General features: G+C 38.7%; 1 protein-coding gene across 3 annotated transcripts in view; it reads right to left on the minus strand.

Moving 5' to 3' along the window:
- The window catches only part of LOC104836899 (E3 SUMO-protein ligase RanBP2-like), a 33,961-nt gene that overhangs the window by 10,962 nt on the left and 208 nt on the right, over window positions 1-22,791 (minus strand). Inside the window, exons 2-21 of one of the 3 annotated variants that reach the window (XM_010575678.1) lie at window positions 20,548-20,615; window positions 19,945-20,056; window positions 18,900-19,052; window positions 17,844-18,074; window positions 17,268-17,413; window positions 15,572-15,764; window positions 14,761-14,851; window positions 13,687-13,896; window positions 12,993-13,171; window positions 12,728-12,903; window positions 12,289-12,412; window positions 11,189-11,350; window positions 10,722-10,859; window positions 10,485-10,631; window positions 9,821-10,003; window positions 9,655-9,738; window positions 9,018-9,156; window positions 8,746-8,843; window positions 3,603-8,199; window positions 2,495-2,572 (exon numbers count right to left, since the gene is read on the minus strand). In XM_010575678.1, coding sequence (XP_010573980.1) covers window positions 2,495-2,572; window positions 3,603-8,199; window positions 8,746-8,843; window positions 9,018-9,156; window positions 9,655-9,738; window positions 9,821-10,003; window positions 10,485-10,631; window positions 10,722-10,859; window positions 11,189-11,350; window positions 12,289-12,412; window positions 12,728-12,903; window positions 12,993-13,171; window positions 13,687-13,896; window positions 14,761-14,851; window positions 15,572-15,764; window positions 17,268-17,413; window positions 17,844-18,074; window positions 18,900-19,052; window positions 19,945-20,056; window positions 20,548-20,615 — 7,309 coding nt within the window. The remainder of the gene's footprint in view (window positions 1-2,494; window positions 2,573-3,602; window positions 8,200-8,745; window positions 8,844-9,017; window positions 9,157-9,654; window positions 9,739-9,820; window positions 10,004-10,484; window positions 10,632-10,721; window positions 10,860-11,188; window positions 11,351-12,288; window positions 12,413-12,727; window positions 12,904-12,992; window positions 13,172-13,686; window positions 13,897-14,760; window positions 14,852-15,571; window positions 15,765-17,267; window positions 17,414-17,843; window positions 18,075-18,899; window positions 19,053-19,944; window positions 20,057-20,547; window positions 20,616-22,791) is intronic. The other 2 variants (XM_010575680.1, XM_010575679.1) reach the window with 2 other exon arrangements.

Genomic DNA, 22,791 nt, shown 5'->3' on the forward strand with positions numbered 1-22,791 from the left:
CAAGTGTCTCGGACTGAGTAAGTTTGCACCAAGTTCCCCACAGAGGTTTAAGTGTGGAGTATTTAGTCTTAAAGCCATTAAAAATTACAGCAAAAGAACAGCTTTCCTTAGGATTAGAGAAATGTCAAAAATGCATCTTCAACAACAAAGAATTTCTTCCAAAGTCAGTCAGGTAGATAGTAAAAGCATGAGCTTCCTTTAATCTGAGCAGTATAAAGCTAGCTAGAAGACCCTGGCAACAGATGATATAATCCATCATCCTTGACAGACAGCATTCCCAAAGAATTACCACACTGTCTCTTTCAGTAGCCTTTGTACAAAGTAGCTGAATAAGAGAAATACATTAAAAAGTCACTTCAGAAAAATTCACAGGTAAAGTTCTCCATGAAGCTAATCTATCAAACACTGGGATAAGATTCTAGTGTTCCAAACATCCACTCAAAGTGACAAAAGGGTTCAACGATAAAGATTAAGATTATAACATGTATTTGCCCTCAGAACACTAAGACTGAGCAAGATGTTCATTGGTTCAGTTAAGTCAGTTTCTTCGCACCCTCCCCACAAGAAAGTTAACTTTTCTGATTAAAAAAATGCTGCAAACAGCTTAAATATATCTTCACAGGCAGCCATGAAAGCAAAGAGCCATGCATACGTACAACATATTCTTAAAAGGCTGTTGGTTTTGTGATAATAGAACTTTATACTCGGGGGGAAAAAATCCACACAAAACATTGTTAGTATATGGAAGGAACAAATTAAAGAACAATACCATGCACAACAGTTCTTTTCACTGGTATATTATATTTTTGCTTTTTAACTGACATTAAGACCAGGTAGGCCTAAATATCTAGCTAGTCACAATACTGGTATTTTTTTCTCATGCATATATCAGTGAATATCTTCTGGATATAAGAGAAAAGCACCAGAGTTTAAACCTTAATGCATGTAACTGATATAGTAACATGCAATTGACAGAACTTTGAAACTTGTAAAGCACCTAAAAAAGCTCATGACCTGACCAGAGAAAAAGTACTTTTGCATTGAGCTGCAGAACTACTGTGAAGTTAAATTTCTGTTGAACATTGCTTTAGCACAACTCAGAAACCGCTCCCCAAAAGATGTTTCCCATGAGAAAGCCTCAGATTATAGTTGCATTGGGTAGGCTTGAAAACCTAATTTTGAAAGAACTTCTCAAAGTCATTTGCTATTAAGTCAGAGCTCAAAGCAAAGCCACTGAAGATAATTATCAACTGTAAATAAATCACTAAGTACATAATCATATCCTAGTTATCAGAAAAACAGAAGTGAAGAACAGTCTGAAGTACCCGAAAGGCATATTTTGTTTTAACTACACACACACACATCCTCCCTCAGACATCCGCAGTATAAAGACAGGATCAATTTGAGGTAGCAAAAGTCCTTGCACGTATGCATTGGCGCAGAATGCTTGATCACTCCAAATTATGGACATTGAATGATCAAAATAAAACTGAATTGTTAATAAAACTCCATGCACAGGGATGCCTAAAAACACAGAATAGTTGACTTCAGATCATATATACAGGAGTTCAGTGTTTAAATATGAACATCTTCTCTAGAAATACTATTTTGGGAAAATGGTGTTTGGAATGACATTTTGAGATTTTTAAACATGTAAGACACTAGTCATGTTAAAAGACTGTCTTGTGCAGACTAGAATAAAAATTTGCTTTTTAAACGTAACATGCTGTTGAACTGTGTAAGTTGAGTATGCTTACAGCAAGCATACTTGCAAGAAGCACTGTTAGTAACATTTTATAATGACACATAATCAAACTGTAAGCTGTACCAGTTTTGGTTATAGGTTCTGAATGTAAACAAATCAGTTAGCAAAAGTTTTCTGACCAGCCAAGGTGGACTTCATATTATACATGAAGTATATACATATAGGCAGTAGTTAAGGAGTTGGCTTTCTCATTTCTGCGTGCTCCTTGCTTTTAAAAGTGCAATAGTTAACATAATGATAATCAGGAAACTGAATTAAACATTTCCAACAGAGAGGCTAAATATATCCAGTTTTACTGGATAAAATATGCTTGAAGATCTCAAGACAGGTTATTGAAGTGGAAGACCTCAGGCACTAAGAGATGTATTCTCCAAACATAACAGGAAAATTTAATTTCTTTAGAAAAGGGGAGTTTCAGAGATCCAGTGTGCATGTTCAGCAAAACTGTGATGGAGAAGTGCAAGGCAGATACCCTCCAAAAATAAGGCAAACAGAAGCCAAAAGCTTAAACAGCGCCATCCATTGTGCTAGCTCATATTAACATACTAAGGGCTACAGACATTCTCCACCAGGACAAATAACAGCAGTCAGACACACAATTTTAAGTACTCTTCTTCAGCATGCATGTTAATTATAAGGATTACTGAGCCAACTGCTTTGCCGCAGTTGGGTTACTGTCCATGCCCGCTAAAGTGTTTTTATCACACATTCAGTGCAGTATGTAAATACCTTTACTATCAGGTTGCAAGGAAGATGTGCTTGTCCAAAAGGCCATTGGATTAGATTTAAAAAGGCTAAAATTAAATCCTAAAAAAATAAATTGTTTGGATATAAGTGTTCACCTGGAATTTTAAAAGGGTAAAACAGACTTATCTATGATCTGGAAGCATTCTATAGTCGTATTTCACAGTAGGAAATTTCATCTGTTAATTCTACACAAGCATATCCAACCCATGTGAAGACTGCAGCTATCATCTTCCACCACATCACTTTACTACAGTTAATAAACGGACAGTATATCTTCATAATTCTAAGACTAGTGTGTAAATTAAAACCTATCATCTGATTAAACAGTCTTGCACTGATGGGAAGCAGCACACGAAGCCTTCAAAGAGAAGTACTCCACCGTTAAAATGCTAGTAAATCCCATTCTTCTCACAGAGACACTTCAGTACATTATAGTGGTCACAGCCACAACTTCTGCAAGCATGTCTTTTTCAGACAGTGTCAGAAACTCTGTAACTGAGGATGTAATCACATGATCTCTTTTCAGGCTAAGGAAAGAGGCTAACATCTTGTGTTATTTAAGCTATACATATGAAATTACAGAGCAATCATTAAGACTTTAAACAAGTATATAGAGAGCAGTTTTAAAACACCCATCTCTTCCATCATGGGGATAATTCAAATTTTGGCTGAAGCACACATTTGCTGTTCTCACACATTACAAACCAGAGCAAAGGCTCAGGTACACACACTACCAATTCAACTAAAGTTTAAAAAGAAGTGAATCCCCAGCTCCTTCTTTAAGTACTTAAGCCTGAGATTCAATTACAGCACTTCACAGAGTTATAGCTCCTACCTGAAATCCCCCTCTCTCACTAATCAACAAAACTCCATCCTGCATCACACACTTTCAATTTTCTATGAAAATAATTATGACTTAAAATTGACTCCTTTAGTTGAAACTCTTGAGAACTTGTGAAGACATAGGTATCCGCATTAGAATGGAATGAAACTACACATTATCGAGACAACAAAAAGTAATGAATAGCATAGAGATGACTGCTTAATAAGTTGCTTAGTTGAATGAAGTACTAGTTCAATTGACACTCACCTTTTTCCAGAATTCTAAATGAGAAGTTGGAGGGTCCATCTTGTGTTGAAGTAGGCAAGTTGTCTACCTTGCTGTCTGGAGGCTTCTGAGGAGTACTAGAGCTTTTTGGTGGTTCAGAGACTTCCAGTTCTTTCTGAGCTGTGTTCTGAGACACTGGAATGTGGTCTTCACTCTTTCTTGGAGGATTAAAGCTGAAGCCAAAGAGAGAACCAGTGGCTGAAGTATTTCCAAACGTGAAAGTCTTTGACTTTTCATTACTGAAAATGCTCTTGACAGATTCAGATCCAAATACAAACTTTGGAGGAGAAACCACTGTTTTTGTTGGTGTTTCAGAAGTGTTTGACACCTCTTTAACCTCTACAGTTACATCAGAAATATTGTCACCATGGCTAAGGTCAGTTCTTTCTCTGGTAGTTTCTTCCAGTACAGCTACAGCGTTTTTACCACATGGAGATTCCTTCGGTGTATTGGCACGAGAAGAAAGAGGTGTTATCAACGTCTCTCTCTCTTGGGCATGCTTTGCTTCATCAAAAATTTGCTTAAATGAGTCTGCAACATCTTGCAGCTTGAATCGCACAGCTAGAAGTTCTACTTTCCTCTCTCCATCTGCAAAGTCACATGCAGTCCATACCCATGCTCTATCAGATCCTTTCATTTGTTGCATATTCATGTCTGGTGTTATTCTATGATTGGCACAGAGTTTTAGTACCTGGTCCCTTCTCATTACTATACGTACTTGTTTGTTGTCGTAGTTCTGTAATATCTTGATGTCCCCAATACCTCTCTCTTTCCACTGATTAGCATCTTTGTCATATCTGTAGAGCTTAGCTCTGTGACTGAAGACAACTTGCTCATTTTCCTCACCACTGGTCACTTCCACGAGATCAGGCAGAGGTACCACAGGTTCAAAGTACTGCCCATCTCTCTCCTCTTCCTGAGTAACATCAGAATCTTCATCTGTGCCTACTGATGTTCTACTCTGGTTCTGTTTGGCAGGAGATTTGGATGGGCTTAAGGCAGATTTAAAGCTGAAACTAAAACCTGTGGTAGACTCTCCAAATCTAAACAGATTTTTCCTTACAGGACTACTTGCAAGAGGTGATGCATACACAGAACTACTTACACTATCATCCAATGCTTCTTCACGCAAATCATAGTTATCCCATTCCAGAGTAGGCCCAGTACTTTCAGCATGCGGCTTTATAACCAGATCAGAAGTACTGCTGGCACAAACAGAGTTTCCATTTTCCTCTTCTGACAGTTTAGTTTTGTCATCTGTCAGAAACGTTTTGAGATCTTTTAAGTCACACTTCATTTCTTCTGCTTTCTGTATAAGTTGTGCTGTCCTACCTGTATCAACAAGTTTATGGGGTGTCTGCAGCGGTATATCTAGTAGTAGCCTCTGACATTCTTCAAACTTCTGTTTGAACTCCTCAGCCTGCTCTGGCGTCTTGAATTTTGCTGCCAGATGTTCCAACTTAGCATCACCATCAGAGTAGTCATTGGCCATCCACATCCATGCTTTGTCTGAGCCAGACAGCTGTTTCAAGTTCATTGTTGTTGTTATCCAGTGATTTGCACACACCTTCAGTACCTGTTCACGCCGCATTAATATTCTTACTTTGCCATTAACTTCATTTTTAAGAATCTTCAGGTTACCCACCCCACGTTCTTTCCACTGGCTTGTTTCTGGATCAAACCTGAACAGCTTTACTCTTTGGGAGTATAACACTTTCTCATCTTCCTCTCCTGTAAATGGTTCTACTTTTTCAGGCATCTGAACTATAGGTTCAAAATGGATATCATCACTGTCCTCTGTCTTATACACATCATCATCCTTCTCACCAAGGTCAGCAGATGTATTTGATTTGTTATCTGTTTTAGAATCCTGTGAAGAAAACAGTTTTTCACCTGCACCTGAAAAGCCTTTGAAGTTAGGGTCTTTTTTGCCAAACTGAAAGCCTTCCCCAGGAGTACTTTTCGCAAGCTCGGCAAAAGTAAAAGTGCTGCTGTTTTGCCCAAAAACAAAGTCGCCTTTCTCCTTGTTTGCCGATTCTTGAAATTGGAACGTAATTCCGCTATCTGAAGGCGGTTCCTTTTTGTCTTTTTCATCAGTGCTTTTTAAGAAGCCAGTTGTACACTCTTTGGATGGCTCATCTTTCTTAGTGGTATTTTTACTAGGCTCCTGTATCCCAAATTTAAATCCGTCTGCAGGCACTGGCATTGAAAAGCTAAATCCTTCCTTTGCAGACTTAGCTTCAGTATCAGAAGGAATCTGAAACGTAAATGATGGTGTCTTGCCTTGCTCACCATGACCAAACTTAAAGCCCTTTTCTAAGAAATCACACTTGAAGCCTGTTCCCAACTGTCCTCCAGCAGGTTCAGATAACTTACTTTTCAAGCCAAAAGTAGGAGTTGATGAAGCATCACCAGCAGGCTTACCAGATGGATTTGGCGTTTGGCAGGCTGCACAGGCTGGTGAAGAACCTTCATTCCTCACAAGACAAGTACTACAATCCCACTGCCCTTCCTTTTTAGCAAAAAGCCCTTCAAATCCATTTTTCTGTGGCTTACTTGCATCAGCAATGGAACCAAACCTGGGAGCAGGGGATGCCTGAACATTAGGTATAGGCACATTTGGTTGACTTTGAGAGTTAGGATTCTGACAAGAATGACAATTCACATCTTTTGCTTCATTTTGGACTAGGCATACAGAGCAGTCCCACTGACCTTCTTTTTTAGAAAATGCAGTTCCCAAGTCATTTTGAGTAGCCTTTGGAGCAATTGCTTGGCCAAATTTAGAAGAAGTTTGTTGACCAGATACTGCTGTATTAGTTTTGTTTGGATTCTGGCACGCAACACACTTGGAGGCAGTGGGTTCGTTTCTTACTAAACAGACACTGCAATCCCATTGACCTTCCTTTTTAGCAAAAGCAGATCCAAATTTGTCCTGCACAGTACTACCACTGGCTTTGAAACTTCCAGCAGAGTCATTTAATGGGGTGCCATGTGTTTCCCACATATCTGGATTTGGACTTTGACATGCCACACAATTCTTTGCAGCTGCTTCATTTAGAACTAAACATACTTTACACTCCCATTGATCCTTCTTCACGAGATGCTGCCCAAACCCACCAGAAGAATAGGTTTGCGGGGCTTCCTTTCCAAATGAAAAAGTGGTAGGGCCAGACGCAGTTGATGTAGCTGTAAGACTGCCTTTGCTATCAGATTCACTGCTCACCCCATCTTTTGGGAACTGAAAGCCAAAGTTCAGGGTCCCAGAAATGGATCTGCTAGGCTCCTTGATGTCCTGATTTGTTGTTTCTCTTGCAGTCCCACTACTCTGAGTCACAGATGTGTCAACATTTGATCCCAAGGTTTTTAAAATATTCTGTGACTCCTCAAACTTACTTTTGAAAAGCATTGCTTCCTCAGGCGTTTTAAATCTAATTGCAAGCTGTTCTGGTTTTGGCAACTCATCTGCATAATCTAAAGCATGCCATACAAAAGACTTATCTGATCCAGCATTGGGAGTTAATTTCATATCAGTATTTATGTAGTGATTTGCACAGATTTTCAGCACTTGGTCCCGTCTCATTAGAAGACGAAATTTGCCAGACACTTTATGTTTCAGTATTTTCACATTTCCAATACCCCTTTCTTTCCATTCCTTAGATTCTGCATCAAAACGAAAGAGCTTGGCTCTGTTGCAGAAGAATTCTTCTTCATCTTCCTCACCTGTCTTTACTTCAATCTTGTCAGGGAGTGGCACCACAGGATCAAAATGAGGACCATCATCATCCTCGTCTCCACCATGGGTGCTTCCTCCCTCTGTTTCATGACTTCTATTGGCCAAATCCGAATTTGAAGTCATAAATACAAGCTTGCTTGGTTCTTGGACACTAAACATATCGCTCTTCTCAAACCCCAGGTTTTTGTGTGCATTTTGCCCCATGCTTTCTCTAAAAGAGATGCCTGGAATATGCTTATTGCCAAAATTGAAGATGCTTCTTTGACTATTTGTGTGATCATTAACTGGTTTTTGTTCAATATGTCTATCATCCTGTAAAGGTCTATCAGATGTCAGAAGACCCAAGAGGCTTTCACTGCTATTAAAAGCTGCATTAGCAGGCTGTGTTGTAGCTTGAAGAGAAGAAAAGGTAAAGTCTCCATCATTAGACTTGAAGTTAGTGTTGAATTTAAAAGTTGTTGGTTGACTCGACTGTGCTGGTGTTGGCAGAGATGTTTTTGATCCTTCTGCTGTTCCCGGCTGTCCAAATTTAGATTTTGGAAACTCTATCACTTTTGATTCTGCAGGCTTTAAAGCTGGTGGCGCAACTGAAGGCTTTGTGAAATAGCCTGGTTCAGGCAATGGTGGATTTGTGCTTGCCTGTGGAACACCGTAATTGTAATAATCATCACCCCCACGAGGGGAAATGAGTCCAGTAGCAGGAGAATCAAAACGCAGAGGTGTGCCATATATTTCTTGGGAAAACATACAAGCAGAAGTGTTTTGCAGAGGTGGTGTATGCATCGGTTGTTGATAAGCATATATATGTTGCTGAGGTGTAAGTCGGTTCATGCCATAGACAGGAGCCTAAAGAAAAAAGCAGAAAACAATTGCTTTGCTTATTATGGTAACAGAGGACAAAGTCTTACTGTGCTGAAGCATACATAACATGTACTCTCAAAAGCAGGGCATATTTTCATACGAGTTTAAGTCTAAACTAACTTTAACTTAGTTTAAACTGATTAGTTTAAATCTTAAAAGGGCATCTGAAAATAAGCATTGAAAAAGCACAAGATGAGTGGATTGTTTTTTTATGGAAAAAAGCCTTGAAAACCCCATTCTCTTTTGCCATACTACCTGGAGGGGGTAGGGAGAAGAATAAATTAAGTGCTATCACACATACCCTGTAGGGTACACGTACTAACATATTACACATATTTTGCTGACTTTTCCTCCCAAACTCCACATCCCCCAAATTAGGCAGAAAGATAAGTTATCAGTTTATCATGAGAAGTCCACATTTACCAAATACTATACAAGGAACTGCAATGACATCCAAATACACACAGAACTAAAATCAGTCATTTTCACTAGATCATTGGAAGTAGCTTAAGTAGATAGATTTGTTCTCACCTTCGTTGGTGTTACATTGGTTGCAGCAGTTCTGAGAAGATACTGAGAGTTATAGGCAGGGGATTGGCTGTAGTAAACAGATGGGCCAGTGGTAGCAACTAAAAAGGAACAACAGGAAAACAGTTTATACTTGATTTTTTTGTTATTGTTGTTTTGAATGGACTTTCCCCAGCAATCAGTTTTTAATTGTAATTCATTAAAACACTTCTGCATTATTTTCAAAAGTCTTACTTTTACTTAAGCATTCAGATAAAAATTCAGCAGCAACTTACCTGTTAATGGAGCCTCATGAAGATTTTGTGCTCTCTGATAGCCCTCTGACATCGTATCTGTTCCATAGCTTTCAGCAGGCCACCGATGAGACGATGCATTTGAGTTGGAATTATTAAGTTTCATTTCTTGCATTTCATTCTGTCAAGACAGTGAGCCAATCAAAATATATACTACATAGGTATTTGTAGAAGAAAACATAAGGAACAATCCCTACCCTTTTGCTATTTAAAAGCAAGTTCAAGCTTGGGGAAAAAAAAAATTAAATCAAGAGGTACCTGCTGGAATCATCCACGATCTGCCCATGCAGTACAAAGCACTAAAATTGTGTTCTAGAGCCAGAAGTAAAACAAAACCAGAGCCAAGTGGATGAGAACCAAGCTGATGAAAGCAGAACTCTTTCTGTATACAGCCCTTAGACAAGTTGCCTCTACACCCCTGCCAAAATCCCAAGTAAGAGCTTTTAAGCAAAAAGATTTAGTCTTGCACTCAATTTAGGCAGACGTTTGTAAAAGATAATTCCACTGATTGAAGTAATAGTCTAGGAACTATAAGTTAGCCCATGCTATTTTTACAAAATCCTTACCGTAGCTACAAGGCCAACTGTTCTTCACTGAATATGGTGACAAAATTGTTTACCTTTAAAGCTTCCACTTGCTGACAGATCATCTGAAGTATAGATCTGTGATCTTCTGCCCACTGAGGAGGAGTTTTAGGAGAAAACTAGAAAAAAAAAAGTTAATTGAATCTAGTGAATTTTTCTTCAAACATAACAATTCCCTGAAATAATAGCTGGCTAATATACCTTGTAGCTCTTAGTTGGTGAAAGAGAGAACTTAGTTGGTGATGGAGTGGAATGTTTCAGCTCTGAATCTACAGCTCGTGACAGACCATTTCTGAAGGCAGGACTTCCCTCTTCACCATTCTCACCAAGTTCCTGGATCACTGTATCTAGCATTTCCCTCACAGTTTCAATAGACACCGGCAGCTAGAAAGTTATTTGAAACATGAGTCATGATTGCAATTCTCCCTCAGAACAAGACAGACTACATTCAGAATTCTGGCTGAACAATTCACAAGGCTTTCATTACACAAATACTGTTTTTTCAGCAACGTTCCAAATCTGTTAAGATTCACGTAAGAAAACAATTCACACAATCATTAGTTATATTTTTTTTTAACTATCAACCTCTATAAAAAGATAGTGGCAAAAGTTATTTTTTTTACATTAAAGCTTTCATCCACAGGGTAGTCTGAATACTGCATCATCTGGTAAGTTACAGAAGTTACCCAGAGTTTATCAATCCACTGGTGTTAAGCAGGTTATTTGTCTTGAGTGGAGAAGTTTAACTTGCCTTAATACAAAGCCTGGTCTAAAAAAGCTAACAAATGCAAATGGTTTCATTCTGAAACAATAACCAAAGCCACTGCATCTCTTGTTCCAAGTTCTTAAAGCAAGAATTACTTACTTTCTCAGTTACTGACATATCTGAGGAGCTTTCCTCAATGATTTTCATTAAATAATGCTTGCTTTTAAGAAGATAGGTTTTGTGTTCTTCTTGTTCTTCTGGCAGCATGGCATCATTTTCAATTTCTTCAGCCTTTCTTTGGAAGATCTAAAGAAAAGGACGCAGATTAATTAAGAGCAGTCAGAAGGCAACTGAAAAAAGCAAAGCATTTTGGGGTGATGCAATTTATAAACTTACCATGGCAAGATTCCAGTATGAAACCACATTCTTAATAGCTTCAAATGCTAATAAAGCATCATCAGTTTTGCCATCAACTGCATCCAACATTGCAAATGCTATACGTGCCTCTTCTTCATATGCTGCAACCTGAAACACCTAGAAAGAAAGTGAAAGACAACTCGTTCCTAACAATGGAATGAGATAATTATTTGTTTTCCTATAATACAGGGAAAATACTTTTTAAAGAAAGTTGGTACTAAGGATGTTCAGTGCCTTCCAATCATATACACAGTTTTAAAGGTAAGAATGAAGTTGTAAGGAGAGATTTTTTCCCTCCTTTATCAGATAATGATAAAATTTGGTAGCATCAGTAACAGTTTTATAGTAATAACATGAGTTGCACAATGCAGATAAAAATCCCACAACTATGTAAGTTTCTGACATAGACCCTCTCTTACTTCAGCCTTGGCTTAATCAATCTGTACCTGAATGTCTACACTATGGAAGTGTTTGAAGAGAGGATCAGTAGGTTCAGGAATACTCCTCTTCTTTTTGATAGTTTCCAGCATAGGCAAAACTTTCTTCCAGTAATAGACACTTCGTCCAATGTATTCCTTCTGGTCATAGAAAGAGTTAAGGCTAATGCCCTGGTGAAGAAAATGGAATAGAAGCACTTGTTATTTCGCTGTTCATGCATATCCTTCTCCTGTTTTCTTGAAAAGTTCCAAGAGTGCTTCTCTGACACTTGAGATAACCCCTCTGAGGTTTATCTCAAGAGCTATGTAAAGCAACATACATGTAGAAAATAACACTACAGTTTAAGACACAAGTAGGGTGACTAAAGCAACTAATTTGCCTGACTGCTGTGGTTTAACCACAGCCAGCAACTAAGCACCACGCAGCTGCTCGGTCACTCCCCCCCCACCAGTGAGATGGAGGAGAAAATCAGGAAAAGAAGTAAAACCCGTGGGTTGAGATAAGAACGGTTTAATAGAACAGAAAAGAAGAAACTAATAACGATAATGATAACACTAATAAAATGACAACAGTAATAATAAAAGGATCGGAATATACAAATGATGCACAGTGCAATTGCTCACCACCCCGCCAATTGATGCCCAGTTAGTCCCCAAGCAGCAATTCCCCTGCCCCCACTCCCCCCAGTATATACACTAGATGGGACGTCACATGGTATGGAATCCCCCACTGGCCACTTCGGGACCACTGCCCTGGCTGTGTCCTGTGCCAACTTCTTGTGCCCATCCAGCTTTCTTGCTGGCTGGGCATGAGAAGCTGAAAAATCCCTGACTTGAGACTAAACATTACTTAGCAAGAACTGAAAACATCAGTATGAGAAGAATATTGATAACACACTGAACTCAAAACATAGCACTGTACCAGCTACTAGGAAAACAATCAACTCTATTGCAGCTGAAACCAGGACACTGACAAAATAAACAGCAGTTCTCAATAACACATTCTCATCTGTTTTTTTTTTCCCTCCCCTCTCTGTCTGTTTATAGTATGGAAAATAAGAGAGAAAAACACCTCAGCTTCTACATATTTAAAAATAATCTCAGCTTACTGTTTTTTGCAGGCTTTTTGCCCAGTGTATAATTAAGGCAGGTTGAAGGCCATGCTTCTCCAGTGTTCGCAGAGTACTTATTCCATGCTGCACATTAAGCCTCAGTTTTGCTGCTGTTCCTGGTCTGAATATCAGAAGAAACATTGCTTGATTAGTATTCTCTATTTTTCATCTGTTCACATGTCATTTGCTTGATGAATATAGCCGACAGTTTTAGTCCTAACCTGCCTCTAGTTTAGAAATGCATTGTTAGAAATGAAAAAATCCATTTTTAGAAATATTTCAAGTGTATCAAGTCCCTACTACAAAGCTTTAGTGTCCAAAATACATCAAAAAAAGAAATTTAACTTTACAAGAATCTATTGGGACCAATCCAAGCTGCTGTAGCAGGAGCAGCCTAAAGGCTTGATCAAACATTTCCAAACTGAAAAAGCCTTACGTTGTTTTTCTCTGAATAAGAGTACGAACGGCATCCCACCAGGATCTTTGGTTTTCGGTATAGAGCTGTTTGTACACTGGCAATGGTAAGAATTGAGGCTGATGTGCATCGTAGTGAGAATTAAACTTCTCTTGCAATTGTAAGTTGCTAGTGAATACCACCCCAAGTAGGAATACCTGTTTTTGTAAAAATAAATAAATAAGAGGTATTAAATACCAAAAAGCTTGAATTATAGTACTTTTAAGAACTTGGGAAGTTTACTTACTTCAAGGTCCAATAGGCAAATGGATTCAGGAGCATCTGTCTCAAGTCTCGATGTTTCTTGGGGCAAGTGAAAAAGCTGTTTTAACCATTTGCGCATTGGGGGTAAGACTGACATAGAGTTCCACTGCAAGCCAAGCCACACGAGGTGCTGGAGACTGCCACTGTGCATTCGAACAGCACCTATACAAAAACAAAGTTGGATGCAGATGTCAACTTCCTACAAGTCAGCAAAACCTGAATCTGATCAAAGCTGGGTTTCACATTTCACTCTGTCAGAGCAGCCAAAGATACTTTGCAGACCAATGAGCATCAAGATTCCAACTTTCACTTATGAAAGATTACAAACTTCAAATTAGCCAAATATATCAAGTAGACAGTTCATGTGAGTGCTCAAGCCATCAACCCCTTAAGCTTCTGAGGGGGTAACTCTCAGATTTCCTTTCACTTCCATCCTCACCACATTCAGTCCAACAGGCAACTATTTTTAGCAATCCTATTAACTTCTCCAAAATCTTTAAGGAATAATTCAAGTAAGACTTTATTGCAAAGTCAAGAAGTGCAAGTCTTGCCTAGGACAGGAGGGCAACTTTTGACAGCTATTCCAGGTATTTGTCTTTTGTTGCAATATGAAGTATTTGTAGAAGAGCTTCTGCTACAGAAAGTTGTGTTGAGTTTCAGAAAGTAACGCCTCTTACCAATATCATATTTATTAAGTTCCACTTGCACTGGTGCTTGTGTATTGACATTTCCAATATCATCTGTGCCAATAAAAGATCTCTCTTTAGAAGCTCCACTCTCAAACAGGCTATCAAACAATGTAAACAAACCACTCTTGTTTGCAAATGATTCCACAATCTCTTTAAAGAAATCTTGCTTTCCACGGCTTAAGTTCAGCAGCATATGACCTAAAAAACAAAAATATCACTTCACATAAATAAAGCAGTGAACATAAGGAAAATAATATTTGATACACTGTTCTCGCTACCGGAGGCTAGGCAGAAATCAGGATTTCCCCTTATGAAACCTACAGACTGTTTTGTTCTCCCTGTAATTAGGTCAGTGTTTCAGCACATAGGCTTTCCAAGCTTTTAGTGACAACAATCCCAAGGCATTTGTAAATCCAGTTCTTTGGGAAAACAAAGCCGTCTTCTTATCATTACTATTCAAGGGGCATTGCAACTGTCCTTAAAATAAGTAGCTGTAATACAAGTAGAAGTCTGTCTTATCAAAATCCATTCTGAAACAACTGAATCTGACGTCTAGTGGGTTCGTTTGTTTTATCTAGGCACTGCAAGAGTTTGTAGACTGAAAAACTGCCTATACTTAGCAGCAGAAAGAGCAAAGCTGATGAACAAGTAAGAGGATAGAAAGGACAGGGCAACAGTAATATTTTATTTTCTTCTTGGGGCTAACAATACTTGCAAAATAGCATCAGCAGACAGAAGCCATGTCCAATAGATTAAGAGACTGTAAAAGTTAGGTTCTATCGTAGTGTGCTGGAGAGGCAAAAAGGAGGGGGAAAAACCACACCTGAAAAAAAGAGAACACGCTCTACCAGCATGCTAAAGAGGAGAAAAAAACCCCAAACCTTTAGGTGTCAGGATCAAACTACTGTTTTGTTTTACACATGTTGTCAGAATCTAGAAGGTTTTATTACATATTGAACTGCTAACATTTCAAGATAACAAATGTATTCTTTAACAAACCGCTTAGCCTTTGAAGTAACTATCCATAACACTAAAATGGAACTATGTAGCTATTTTTATTACCAGACTGGCTTTTTCGATCACAGGCCAACATTTCAAGCACATCTTGTCCAGCTTGATCCCCTTTTATTAGTTTTGACTTTGGTTTAGGAACCTGGTAATGTAAGGAGAAAATTGTTACAACTTTTTCACAATAAGAGCGGATCATTTAGATTAGTCTTAAGAATTAGGAAACAAGCTTCTCTGTAGCATTAGAAAACTATAGAAACCCCCCCCCCCCAATTCATTCTGAAGGTACTGTATCACAGATGCCTGGGGGGTGAGGGGAAGTGAGTGGGGAACCCACCCAAAACACACAAACCCCCGAGGTGGGCAATTACAGCTATTGCAAGTAACATTAAGTGCACACAAAAGCAAAGTAATACCCAGAATGCAAGCAGTGGCATAAAAAGGACAATCAATTTTACTTCATAAGGAAAAGAATTAAGCTTGATTTTTTAGCTGCTGTCTACACAAGTGTATGGGAACTATTAAGTTCATACCCTTCCCTACCTATAGCAATACACCTAATACTTAACATATGTGTTCAGCTGTATTACAGAAAAGGGAATATACTGTAGGAAATAAACTCACTAGCCTTTAAGAATCAGGTTACTCTGACAAGGGAAACAGCTGAAGACACTTTTACCCCATTCATGTTATTTGAAACCTTTTAAAGAATTGTGAAAGGGTAGGGTTTGGTGAGTGAAAAGGGAGTCTTTCCTTGGGCACAAAAACACTATTTCATTTCAGGAATACAGGAGTTCAACACATGTACAGCAAAAACATTTCAAGAACTGCATCAACTAAAGGCATAAACTGAAAAATGACTTACCTGGAAACTTATCAGATAACACAATGCTGCTAGTTCACACACAACTCTCCACTGTGCCTCATTGTGTTGGGCCATTTTCAGTAGCAAAGTTCCAGCATGCATGTAGAGCTGTCCTTTCATTTCCACAAAGGTACGAGACAACTCATCCGGCCCGTTCACGTATGGTTTCACTGACTGAAGCACACGATCAAAACTAAAATGTAGAGAAGACTCATTCTAAACAGAGTCCTGGTAAAAGCTATAACAGATGGTTTTGGTTGATGTTATTTAACTGTGAATCAAGTAACCTGATGAGTCAATGGTTAGTACTGTCTCTGTTGCACGAAACCTGAGTTGCACCAGAAAGTACAATAATGGTCTCAAACTCCCAAAGCTCTCAACATAGTTTACTGAAGTAAACATATTCAATATTATCTAGATATTTACAGTCTTTTTCAGCACATCTTTGCACAGCTGCTTTCAAAACTACTCTCCCAAACCACGTGGATAAACTCGCTCCCTACTGTGGATTTAGAGACATGCAGGAAGCACTGTTACTTCCCTTCATTTATCAGAAAGGCCCAAAATACAGCTAGACAGGCTCTTCAGAAATAGAAGGTACTGTAGAAATCTGAGTAGTTGGACGCTAGTATACAACCCCCATTCAGGAGAGGCTTTCCAGAAAACAGTTAAAACGCTCTTTCAATTACGTGACAAAACTATAATGGCTGTTAGCATTGCCATGATCTGGAAGTGCTTCAGATGTTATCACCTTGAAAGGCTCTAATAAAATGGCAACAGAAAACCCCAGATGGTTTTGGTCAATGTTAGAGGAGAAAAAGAATATAAAACATACTTGGGCATTAAGTATTCCTCATCCATTGTCTGTATTACTTCAAATACTCATTCAAGATTAACAGACTGAAGACTATTATTTTACAAAAGACAATATAACAGCCATTGCATAATTGAAGAACAAAGCTAAGTCAATAAAAGCGAGTAAGAAAGGGAAGATAACAGAAAGGAAGGAACACAGATCTTAATATACTAACTAGAAACATTGTTTCATACTACTCTAAGTGTGCCACAGACTATATGTCTTGAAGTCAGCTGGCTTAGCTGGCCCTGTAACACCACCAGTTTTCCCTGAAGGAGAGTGTTCTTACTGCAGGTGGCTTCCTCCCTCCCAATTATACTATATACCTAAAGTTCCTAATTATTCCAGTATATGTTGTGTTAATTTAGAACAAAATGATGAGGACAAAGCTGATAAACACCCAAAACTACCTCTTGTGTGGTTTTGGGGTTTTTTTTGTTGGGTTTGGTTGTTTGGGTTTTTTTTAATTGCCTGGGAAATCTGGATTAGTCAATTGCTGAAGTACAGAACAACATTCTCTTACTAAAGGGAAAGAAGGTACAAAGTTAATTGACCCAGGATATCAATAAGTCTTTTGCATGGCTGCATGTTGACTATTCAAACAAGGCCTGCATCTCTGTCAAAAGATAGCTTGGGATTCAAAGCCAGTAAGAACAGTCCTTAGTGGCTAGTACAGAGAAGCTCCTCTCACATCCACAAACAAGTTAAGCAGTGAAATAGAAGCTTGGTAGTTGTTCTGTGACCCAGGGGGAAAAAAAAAAAACCAACCAAAACCCCCCCCCAAACCCCCAATTCTTAGAGATTTTTTTTTTTTAACTACAGGAAAAGTTAAAACAGTACCTTTCAAGTGCCTCTCTGCATTCCTGAACATCTCTAGAAGAAAGTGTCATTTTGACAAAGCTGGAATAGGCCAGCAGATGATCTTTCTTGATAGCTCTCCAGTTATTTTTATCAGACTCCAAGTCTTGTAAAGATTCCAGATATTCCTAAAGAAGAAAGTTCATCACAGGATAAGGAACAGTCATCCTTCCATGAAGGCAAGGCAGTACTTCTCCAAAACATAACAGTAGCATTTACTGCATAATCCAGTTTCACAGGTGAGACCTTAACATATTCTTCAGCAGCGAAGTTCCAGGGAACTATTTGCCTGAGCAATTTTATCGCTAATGGAACTGCTGTGTCTAACTCAGCTTTTGAAGTTAGAAACTCAATAGGTCTATAAGGCATAATTTTAGGGAGAAAATTCCAATTAAAAAAACCCAAGTAGTATTTTGTAATTCCATTAGTTTCAGCAGACTTGCATTTGAAGGAGTTAAATCACTTGAGAAATAGCTGTCAGAGTAATGACACTAAGAGAAATAGACCAGTTAAAAAAGATATGGAAGACTATCACAGGATCAAAACATGATTAAACACCTCAAATGTCTCTACAACACAGGAACACCATTCCAGGCTTGACTGCAAAGGTATTTTCTTCTCTGCTTCCTGACAATGGAGCACAGCATCTCTTAATCTGTTATTTGAACGGTAGAGTGCAACTAGTCTGATGTTTATGTAGACATCATCGGGTCTTGCATAAAGTTCTGCTTGAATCAAGTCAAAAAGCTGATTCCATCCATCTTCACCTTTACAATCCAGTAACTGCTCCTGTTAAACGTGAAGGCAACATGTTAGTATTTCATTTCCCATGTGAGTCTTTTCAGCAACTACAGTACCAGACAGCTTTCTTTGCTCCACTCTGTAGACTACATGACTCAAACTATGCTACTCTTAATAGCTTTCAAGTATTACATAAAGTTTGATGAAATACATATTTTAAAATGGAGATAACTATCATAGAACAAAATCCTTAGAAGAATTTGCCTCTTACCAACGGTAAGTAATGCTTGTTAAACCATTTGGTTCAATGACAGCATACCCTGCCTTGCTTAAAAAACCCCAGACATCTTAAGACTTCAATGTGGTTGCTGCCTAGCTAAACAAAATTAATATACCTGTGCAAAAGTGAGGTCGCATGACTGAAAGCATTCACACAATATTTGAGAATGACAGCATTTCTCACATTCTGCAGTTAATCATAATACAGATTTAAAAACAAAAAAGCAGCGTAGAGCAAGAAAGTCTGAGATCACAGGCCTGCTACCTTCCTGCAAGTGACACAACAGAAAGATCAAGTAGTGCCTACCTAGTCTTAACTTCTTAGATGTGATAACTAACACAGTTTCTCAGCATTTTTGAAGAGGATTAACCTTGAAACATTAAAAAGGGTGTGAAAGCCTGTAGCTGCAGCTTTCCTGAAAGCTAGACAAAAATGTCAGACTGCAAAGAAAGTAACATCTATTAGATTTAATACCAAAGATTCTACGATAACTTAGCCAGGGAGAGTTTTGTGTCAGCTGACATGCAAAAAGCACTCCAGTCAGATGCTGAAAGCTTCTTCAAGCCATAGAACAGAGATAATTTGGAATTTACCTTCAACCTGTAAACAGCAGGACTCCCAGGAAAGAGCTTAGCAGCTCTCTCAACCCAGTATTTTGCTCTTCCATCCGTAATGTCGTTATTGCATAGTAACTCTGCAATCTTCAATACAAGGTCTTTCTGTGTTGGGTTCAATTCCACAGAACGCTAGTTTTCCCCATGCACAGGAGGAAAAAAAAAAGGGTAACTTGATTTTACAATCCATATAGAACAGGAAAGAGTTATCCCCCCCAAACACACACAGCAATAGATCTATCAATATAGAATATATTAAGAAAAGCCTTTCTGAATGCTACCACTAGTTTACAGCACCCAGATACAACTGCTGGATTTCAGAAGAGCACAAGAAAAATAATGCAGAAGCCAGCTCCTCTGCACCTACCACTAGCCACTGCCATACACAGGCAGCAGACTATAAGGAGCTCTAGTCTAGCCAGATGTGGACACTTTTAAAAAGAACTAGTTAAGACACACAGTTTAAGAAGTGTGATAGCACTTCATGGAGCTGTGCTGGCAACCAGACTTCTGAGCACATCATCTCCCTCCCCAAAACCAGAACAAAGACATTCCAATTGGGAATTTGACATTTATATGCTTGCCTAATCGAAACTAATTTGCCCCTGCCTCCTCTAAAACCAACCAAACAAAAACCACACTAGGCCTACAGTCTTGTAGTAGCAACTAGATCCGTGTTGTCATCACAGTCGACATTAAGGAATTCTACCACAGTCACAGATCCTTAGTCCAAAAGGCAATGTATGCCACAGGAAGAATTTAACAGCAGGTAGCACAAAGATCAAGTCCAGAAAAAACAAAACAAAGAATCAACTTAAAAATATACTACTGAAGCAAGTGATACCAAGTGAAGAATCTCCTCTGCAGTGCTTCGTAATGCTTTCCATTGTCAAATGTGTATAAATAATACAGTTTTTCCAGGAACATGTTTTCTTCTACGGGTTTGAGAATGTCCAGCACAGGATTTTAAAAGTCCACTTACAAAGGAATAAAGCAGGACATTAGGGGTCAGTGTAGTACTTACCTTGTAACATCCAAAAGCTTTTTCTATGTTATCCTCAGCTTCATAAATTTGTCCAAGAAATCTGTGTGCTTTGGGATCTCTCTCTTGTACGTTGAGGTATGTAGATATATACCTATGGAGGGGAAAAAAAGTCAGTTACTTGACCAATATTTTAAAATAATAATCCAGCCCCCACGAGCTATAATAACAACTTAATCTTCCATACAGGAATTATAGAGGTATTTTGTTCTAGATGCTTTGGCTCACCCTTAAAGTAAGAAGCAACATTGTTTTACATGTACAGATGCTACTTACTTGCCAGCAAGTATTTCTGTTTATTAAAAAAAAAAAAAAAAAGCTGTAGGTCACAGAAATAGTACGAACTACAGAATACAATGAGGAAAAAAAGCCATTTCAACCAGGTAAGTTTTTCAGTACCACATAACCAATCTTCTTTTAAGTTGTTGCTTTATAAAGATTTAAATGGCACTCAATACCGACATTCACTGCTACCTTAAAACAGCATGATATTCATCTTGGTTTCTCTGGTCTACTTCATATTAATTTACCTTTTCTCTTATGCTTTAGAGAACAGAAAAACAAACATACATCAATGCATGTTACCTTTTAGCCAGTTCATATTCTTTTATTTCAAAATAAAGCTTAGCGAAGAGGAATCCTTTCATCGATTTCTGAAGGAGAAAAAAACATGAGACGTCCTTTAGACATACGGTACTTTTAAAATAATTCAAACAGGGTGACCCTTCTTTTCAGCAATGCATAATACTTTTAAATGACTGAATTTGACAACTATTTATCAGCTCAAATTCACTCTTCATATTTGAAGGTTTGTTTTTGAAAGATGCAGCATTAAGAATGAAAAGAGTACGTTTTTCCTATAAGGCTACAAGGCAAAATAGAGATTACAAGTGAAGCAAGCAACAAGCCCATATACATGTGACATTTCATAAACACTTCTGATTAAAGAGAGTGGAAGAATGGGGTCAGCTACATTTCCTCTCTTTTGTTGCAATGTAGCAAAGAAAAAAAAAATCCTACAAACCAAGAGAGATCTGTCATTTAGCCCTGCTGTAGTATACTGTCATCAGACACTACTGTTCAAATAAATATACTTGAGGAAAAAGCAATTTCTACCTAAGTCATTCTCAGTCTGGGTAAGAAATGCATTTCTCTAGTAGTTTATTTCTGATGTTGTCAGCCTAAGATAACTTGAACATACACACCCTATAGGTGAAAGGTGAAACATCTCCAAAGGTATTTTGGGGGGGGTGGGGGGGGAGGATAGAACAAGGAAGAAACAAAAGGAAAACAAAAAGAAACACAGAGAGCAGACAGAGGGCAAGATGGCAGAAGCATGGACAGGAGGAGAACAGTGAAAAGAATGAGCTAAAGAACTAAGTCACAATCAAAAACCCCAAGGTAGAAATAAACCAGACAGAAATTTAAAGCTTGAGCTCCCAGTATCAGTTCAAAAGCAGATTTTGTTTGTGAACCAAGAATTACTGAAACTAGTTACATCTATGATTCCAAACAAGTGTGTACATTTTGAATACACTTGAATTACTAGTCTCCCTCCCTCTCTCACCCCTGCTATTTGTTCAAAATTTTAAGTGGTTTAGAAAATGAAAGCACACCTCCTAAGATACTTCAAAAATACAGACTGAAAACTTGAAGTACGTTGTAAAAAGGAAACACTGAAATATGTCAGAGTGGAGTCACACTTGGCATCTCCTTTTAAACACAGATGAAAAGAAGCCTCAAAATAAATGCTTTGCAGCCTTATAAGCAACCCCCCTTAAATCAACACAACAAGAAAACCAGTAACTATTTCCACCATTGACTGTGCTATACAATTAGTTGTAAGCATTACTTAAACACAACAACAAAAAAACCCCACCTAAATATGCACCAGGTGGCCTGAAGCACAACAGAAAGAGAGGAAGTTTTTTTGTTGTTGAGTTCAATAGGAATATTGAAACAATTAAACAGCATCTCTGATTCTGGCAGTGAGGTACTTGACGTTGTCTGGTCTAAACAGCACCCAAGTCAACTAAAGGAACTTTGTTGCCCTTGGGAAAGGTACAAATGATGATGTACACAGGCCCTGCCTAAAGACCCCACTGCATAATGATGAACATGGATGCATTCATGCTATGCAACACACGCTGCTGAGTATTCTACCTCCACAATAAAATCAATTCAGAACAGCAGAACAGGATCTTTCAGGATTAAATAGCTCCCATGAATTGCATCAGACTGCTTACTGTGACCTGTATAACAATTTCCAGATATAATGGAAAATGGTAACCAACAATGCAGTTCCTCATCCCTCTCTCCACTTACTAAAATGGAGGAGGAAAATTATTTTCTCCCAGTTCTGCCTCTCTTGATACTGTTATTTCACAAAGCAGTCATACAGACAAGAATAGTAATCACACTGCACATAAAAGAAAACTGAAAGTGTCTCACATGTTCCCCATTTCAGTTCTTTTTCTAAAAAAGAAAAACTCAGGAAACTTAGAAACTACACTCTCACCAAACTGAAGAATTCTGTACTTAGGGAGCTGGCGGGCTCTGTAACGCCACACTAGGGCTCACCAGGTGTAAAAGACCAGTACACGGCTCTGGTAAACCACCGCTCCCGGGTAGGGAAGCCCCCTCCCGCAGGGGGAACCCCCCCCCCTCCCTCACAGCAGCTTCCCCTCCCTCCCTCGACTTAAAGAACCCCCGACTAGATACAGATTTCGGAAATACTCCCAGAAATACCACAACCGCCCCCCCCCCAACGGCAGGGCAGGAGCAGCGAGGCCTCCCGGCCGCGCGGGAGGCGGCCGTCCCCTCAGAAAA

Source organism: Haliaeetus leucocephalus, unplaced genomic scaffold (genome assembly GCF_000737465.1).
Source record: "Haliaeetus leucocephalus isolate CR32 unplaced genomic scaffold, Haliaeetus_leucocephalus-4.0 Scaffold495, whole genome shotgun sequence".
In the NCBI taxonomy this organism is placed as follows: Eukaryota; Metazoa; Chordata; class Aves; order Accipitriformes; family Accipitridae; genus Haliaeetus; species Haliaeetus leucocephalus.